We start from the raw sequence: 6,484 nt of genomic DNA, 5'->3' as shown, positions 1-6,484 counted from the left end.
CTGATCTACTTAAAATTCTGTCATTTTGTGTTGAAGTATAAATTCCCAAATTAAGTGAAATTCTTACTGTGGTCCAAGTATGCTTGGTGTCTTATCAGTTCAAACATATAACATTTCGAGTCAGATATTAAGGATTATGAAGGTTAGCCATCTTTTGCAATAATTTTATGTTAGTTTCCTTTTATATACATTTAAAGTTCTTTGGGCTTAGGCTCTTAGCTCACTTAATAGGATAATACTTGGATCTTGATTGCATTGAAAATTCTTCTGAATGCAAAGAAAAATCATAGGTGCTACCTGCTGTATTTAATGAGGTTGCATTTTTATTTTTTAGATTAACAATATACAAAACTTGAAGTGTACAGGTACGTTATATGTATATAACAACAACAATAACAAAACCTGTGTTTCTATGTTAGAGTTCATCGTTCCTATGCTAAAGTTATACACCATGTACTCTATCTTAGTGTGACTTATGCATAGGCCTTATACTTTTGTGTATATGCTTAGGTAAAATAAAAAACAACATACTGAGTTGTAAAATTTCTAGTTTAGGTTAATAGTTTATAATCTTTCTATCAGGTTGTGTTCAAATATAGAATTCTTTTTTCTTCTTTGATTTTCTACTACCAATAATTCTTAGGTAATGACTTAAAAAACAGTTTGAATGTGAAAAACTTCTCCAAAGCAAATCAGGTAGCTCCCCTAAGAACAAAAAAGACTTTTTGATACAGGTACTTGCACCATGATTGTTGATATAAACTCATCTTTTGCCTTGTCCATACGATGTTCACATGCTGATTTTTTCACTAGAAAATTTATGAGAATTACTTTGTCAAGAGCTAGTAATTAGAAGTGCCTTTCTTTAGAAAGTACTAATTATTTCCATGAAGCATTAGACAAAAATAATAATGTTATTTTATTATTTTTATGAAATAATAAAAGTTTTATCAAGGGAAAAAGATCTTCTAAAGTAACAATGTTAGTAAAGTGGTAAGGTAATGCTTTAATCACATTTGAATTTGTAACATTTATTATGTGTAAGCCCCACTATCTTAATTAAATGGTGATTAATAGTGTATTTTTTATCTAAAGTGACAATACAAGTTGAGAGGATTCGGATCCTTACAGAGCATTTTCGTTTCTTGAAAGATGATACCACTCGACAATTTATTATTTTTAGTTTTAGTTTTGTCTCTTCAATAGGGCTATCATTTTATAAATCTGAGAAAACCTTAAGATGCATCATTTAAGGGATTTGGTGATCTTATAGAAGGTAGCTCTAGATTGTTTACTTTGCTTACCATTGTTTAGTATCATAAGGCTAAAGCAAACTGGTCACAGCTTTTACTAATATAATAGTTATGCTTGACAGTTAAAATTATTATGGATAAAATTTCAACAAAGTCCAAAGGTTATGCATTAGTTGAGTACACCACAGAGGAGGCTGCAAGCATAGCATTGAAAGAGATGAATGACAGGGTAAATTCATCTCTTTTTTCTTGCTATTGAAAAATGAACTTTTGTCTCACATTAGACCAAGACACAACAGAGGTAGCAATAGACCATCAGCTTAACAAGACAAAAGTCCTTCAAGTACCGCCCTACGGGGGCGAAAAAAAAGAAAGAAAGAGAGGGATGGGGTTTTTCTCGCTTTTGGCATAGCGGGCCTCAGCGGGAGGCCCACACGACGGGCTATTAGCTCAGTGGTAGAGCGCGCCCCTGATAATTGCGTCGTTGTGCCTGGACTGTGAGGGCTCTCAGCCACATGGATAGTTCAATGTGCTATTTGACTCAACCTTCTGGTTATAAGTGAAGATATATTCTCAACTTTTTCTCAATACCAAGAATTTTTAGCTATTTTCTTTGTTTTCTCGTCTGTTTCAGAGTCGATAGTCATACTCAATGAGTTGAATAGGACTTATACTAGCAGTAATATACTTGACCTATATACAAGTAATTAATGGTTTTTGTGTTACATAATTCAAATGGATTCAGCCTAGTTGAAAAGTCTAGTTGAGTTGTAAAGTCTTTGTACAAGAAAGAAGCCTTGTTGAAATTGTGACATGATGTTGGATGGTTGAGATAGGAGTTTAAGGAAAATACCAATTGGATTTGGAACATATATCATGTATTATATTATGAATTAGCAATGAAGCTTTTGCGAACTTTACTTTTGGACTAAATATAATTATTTTCGTCAATAATTGTTCCATCAGGCTTATGAGGATTGTAAAGCACCATGCTTTATTGGTTAATTAGTAAAATATGAGAGTTAAGAAATAAGGAGTAGAAGGGAAAACTAGGGTGATTAAACCTAGAAGGTAGGAGATGATTCAGTAATGCCTCGGGTAAGCAATGTTTCTGAAAAGAATTCCTTTAATAAAGATTGCTTCTGCATAGGAAATGCTCGGACAATTATTCCAATATATTGGAATTGGGATAATTGGTTCTTTAGAATTTTTCAGCATGTTTTGTATTTGACAGTTTGATAATTCCTTGTGTAGTACTATTTGAAAGTTGTTTTTTCTTTCAACCAAAATTAGTTCTCCGAAGTCCGAACTTATGATGTTGGCTGGAATTCTAAAGTTATTTATAAATTATCATATTGTGGTCTGAGTGATTTTATATAGCACTTTTTTATTTTTTATTGGGTTGAGAATATTTTTTTTGGATTATGAATTGTTTGAGGTATTATTTTCAAATGTGGCATCTAAATCGGATCTTCCGATTTATGAGAGGTACAAAAATTGGTTCTTCCAATTTGTGAGTACAAAAATCGAACCCTCCAATCTCTAAAACAAATATGATATTTAAATATCTCAACAAAAGAGATAGATATATCATATATGCAATCTTTCAAACTGATAATATTAAAATATATATATATATATAGAAGTATCTTTTGCTCAAGATAATAATTAAAAAAAAGTTTTGCTTGTCATGTTTTAAAAATAATGAGTACATTGATTTTATAAAATTAACAGTTTTAAACATTTAATTTTTTAAACAAAATTCTGAAGCCCGTGCCTTTTTACCCTAAACAAGAACCTAAATTTACAACCATGAAATTATTATTTCCGTCCATGCCATCATGTGCACAAGCATTCAAGTGAAAATTTGAGATTCGTTGAAGCATCTATTCATGGCTTTGCATTGAAGGAATAACCAAATGTTGTTGCTGCACCTGCAAATCCCAGCAGATTCCAACAATGTTTCATTAGTCACATGGAAGATATGATCTTTACATTAAACCATAGAATGGAGGGGATAGGACACTTGGAAAAGTGAGGAAATGAGTTAAGAAGAGATAGAACAAAATAACTTAGAACAAATCCTAAAACAAGCTTATAAACCAAAGTGCGTATACAGAAAGTAATTTAATTATAAATAAAACAACCTCATTCAATTGAATCTTATTACTTTGAATGAACCAGATAATCAAGCTTATATAATGAATCCATGACTCCACGCAAATATGATAAAATTCCTATAATCGTAATGCTCATTTTTCATTTTCCATACTCCATTTTACTTTGTATTCCATCATAATGCATTAGCACCTTGAAAGAGCTCAAATAATTTCCACAAAAACAGGTCTAGACTAAAGTCACAAATTCCACAAAACAGGCTCTGCAAAACTTGGGTTTTCTATTTTACAGCAATAAAAAATAGTTATACATTGTACTATTGATACAAGTACAAATGGCATAGCTAATGTTAGTCTAAACTGAAATAAAATTGTTCAAGTCTTGTTTCAACATCGCTTCTAAACATAACACTGATTCCTAAATAAACTATATCTATCTGTCTAAAGAAGTATACTCGTGGACGTAAAAAAGTAAAAACTATACAAGCTGTTCCTATTCGTAATTGTAGGTCTAAACAATATACCTATGAGATTCTGATAATATACAACAAACATATAATTACGTAACTCTTAAGGTTTAGGTGGACCTTGAGCGGAATTTTGTGCTTTGTCCTCACTTTGATCCTGACCAGCTTATGCATAAGAAAGTATGTTGGAAATGTAAACTAAGCCTAGAGGCATCTCCACCTTAGTTTTCTGGTCAATTGGTCATCCTAAGGTTTAAAAAGGTTTGTTCTCAAGGAGGATTCCAATTGGAAGTAAAATCTAGGCTTCAAAATCTAAGTCCTGGGACCACAATGGCTAGATGGTAGAAGAGTTCTTTTACAAAACTGTAGCATAATAAGAGGCATAATAGTAGTCATGAAACCTCTCTATTAAAATTTTTCTCTTTTAAGTAAAAGGCATGTGAATGGTTATATATTGAATACTAACTCCTCCAATCCTCTTACCATTGCTTCAGAGCTCACAGAAGATAAGAATTAAAGGGTTAAAAATTGACTAAGCATGTCTTCAAGACTTGGGAGAGACAGGGAAGGCGAGCTTTACCTGGGAACTAATATAATTCAGTGAACCCTGATGAACAAGCTGCAAAATACATAAGCCAACAACACAGAAACCAATGCAGATTAAATATTGAACTAAACCTTATTTACCAGAATAACAATTCTGAAACATAAAGTAGAACTCCATAAGGGTTATGCAATTGAGATATTAACCTGAGTATTTTGACCCGCTAGACCAACTTGATCTCGTCTAACAGATCCATCGCTAGTTCTAGCAGATCCTTTGGTGTCACCCTGTAAGAATCATTGTTCAACAGAAAATGGCAGTTCCATTGGTAAAATGGTTTGAGGTAAACATAAAGCAATACAACTAAACAGGGGGTGTAATTAACTTACCTCCAACTGCGATAATCAGCCATGTTTGAACATCACCAATCAAATAAGAGAGAAAAGAAACAGTCAGAAAAGTTTCACACACATGCTCCCATCCAACCAAAGACTTGTATGGAGAAGGAAATGGAAAGTGAAAACTAGGAAGCATAAAATTCATATTTCTCAGTTGGGTTTTAGGCTTTAGAAGAGACAAAATATCGGTTCTAACAAATATACACGAAGTATGGAGAAATGCTGGATGTAAATACTACTAAGACAGAAAGCCACAAACAGTATGACGTGAAAGCAGTTATTACTTATTAGTGAAACTAGCATGAGTAGTCATTAGCAATTTGTTAAAACATTTATAGGGAAAAGCTGTTGTACTTAGCAATCACAATAAATTATCACCCTATTATCTATGTAGTCAGGAGAATAAAGGAAAATAGAGACAGGAGAATAAAATGTCACTAAAAATACCTCTCTGAATCTTGCTAGGTACACTTTAAGAGGTTCTATGTAGTCTTCAAATCCTAAAGTGGCCATCGCCCATAACAAATCATCTCCATTAATGGTCTTCCTCTTCTCTTTCTGGCACTTCTCACATGCCCTAAACACCCAAATAACCAGACTCCAATTAACATAAACAAACTTAGCAATGTTAACAAAACACAATTTTAACATACAATAATGTGTAAGCCAGTATTTAAGCATAAGCTACAATGGACTCAAAATAAGCTTAATCTAGATAAACACAACTTATCCTCCTACCCCTTAACAACCATCAAAGAAAAACACAATTGCTCATGTGATCCTCATTAGACATTTCGCAAAAAGAAAATTGAAAGCAAGAAACAATCATGCAATAATCACTTGGTAGTAGTAACAGTGTAGTGCTCACTCGCTGGTGATGAAGCTGATGAATTCCGAAACGCATTCCTGCATTGTGTCCTTGGCGTCCTTGGCGATCTTGCCATTGGCAGGGAGCCCCTTTTTCATGATCCTGCTGATGTTGGCGATAGGGAGGAACCTGTCCTGCTCCCTTGCTCCTGCACCACATAGGCCGCCGGAAGAAGACTCCTGCGGGCTCTGCTCTCCTCCACTCTCATGGCTCCCGTTCGCTGGACTCGTCGGTGCATCCGCCATTGCCAATTAAAAATCCTATCCAATTGAAAAAAAAAAAACAAATAACACAAAAAAAATTCAAATTACAAAATGCAAATGCAAAAAATCAATGCAATGCTGTTGATAAATATATGTATTTGGTGATTGTAGAATGAAACGCCTAGAACAACCAGAAATTAGAACTTGACTTGGTTGATGTAGTTGAATGGGTGACCTTTGTGAGAGTGAGCGAGTGAGAGGGAGAGGTTTTGTATTTGGCGGGCGAAGAAATTGTGAGAGGTGATTGGTGGCAACTGGCAATTTGTGAGGGCAATCGAAGGAGATTCCAGAATAACCTAACAAGGGTTTTGATTTTGGCTTTTCTCACAATCCCCGCCGTTCATTTGTTTTCTAAGATATATATATATATATATATATATATATATATATAGATATATATATATATATTTTTTTAATTTTGATGCACTATAAAAATAGTCTAAAAAACTGTTTTATACTGTAAATTAGTCTATCGATTTTTTTAACGAAAATAAAGAGACTCGAATTCACGACCTTCTAGATAAATATGAAAAGATTATGTCATTTAAACTATAATTCGTTAATTAGTCTATCA

General features: G+C 33.3%; 1 protein-coding gene across 3 annotated transcripts; it reads right to left on the bottom strand.

Moving 5' to 3' along the window:
* Positions 1-2,946: 2,946 nt before the first annotated feature.
* Positions 2,947-6,252, bottom strand: LOC112711386 (nuclear transcription factor Y subunit B-1). 3 transcript variants are annotated; one of them, XM_025764025.3, is made up of 7 exons: positions 6,042-6,246; positions 5,648-5,907; positions 5,227-5,356; positions 4,771-4,776; positions 4,588-4,668; positions 4,418-4,456; positions 2,947-3,187 (listed from the first exon to the last, which is right to left on the bottom strand). In XM_025764025.3, the coding sequence occupies exons 2-7, from the start codon at positions 5,890-5,892 to the stop codon at positions 3,140-3,142; spliced, it is 549 nt and encodes a 182-aa protein (XP_025619810.1). In that variant the 5' UTR covers positions 5,893-5,907; positions 6,042-6,246; the 3' UTR covers positions 2,947-3,139. The 3 variants fall into 3 exon arrangements, with proteins under 3 accessions (XP_025619810.1, XP_072059434.1, XP_072059435.1); XM_072203333.1 differs by lacking the exon at positions 4,771-4,776 and having other exon boundaries at positions 6,042-6,252; XM_072203334.1 differs by lacking the exon at positions 4,771-4,776 and having other exon boundaries at positions 6,086-6,246.
* Between the last annotated feature and the right edge of the window lie 232 nt (positions 6,253-6,484).

This window comes from Arachis hypogaea, chromosome 9 (genome assembly GCF_003086295.3).
Source record: "Arachis hypogaea cultivar Tifrunner chromosome 9, arahy.Tifrunner.gnm2.J5K5, whole genome shotgun sequence".
In the NCBI taxonomy this organism is placed as follows: domain Eukaryota; kingdom Viridiplantae; phylum Streptophyta; class Magnoliopsida; order Fabales; family Fabaceae; genus Arachis; species Arachis hypogaea.
The sequence above is the reverse complement of the archived record's forward strand: the minus strand, read 5'-3'. Positions and strand labels throughout refer to the sequence as shown.

Excerpts from the sequence above, each read along its gene's own strand:
- LOC112711386 (XM_025764025.3), bottom strand. The coding sequence starts at position 5,892 with ATGGCGGATGCACCGACGAGTCCAGCGAACGGGAGCCATGAGAGTGGA. Across the intron at positions 4,457-4,587 it reads TAGCGGGTCAAAATACTCAG|CTTGTTCATCAGGGTTCACT; the intron begins GTTAATATCTCA and ends TGTATTTTGCAG. Across the intron at positions 3,188-4,417 it reads TGAATTATATTAGTTCCCAG|GTGCAGCAACAACATTTGGT; the intron begins GTAAAGCTCGCC and ends TGGGATTTGCAG.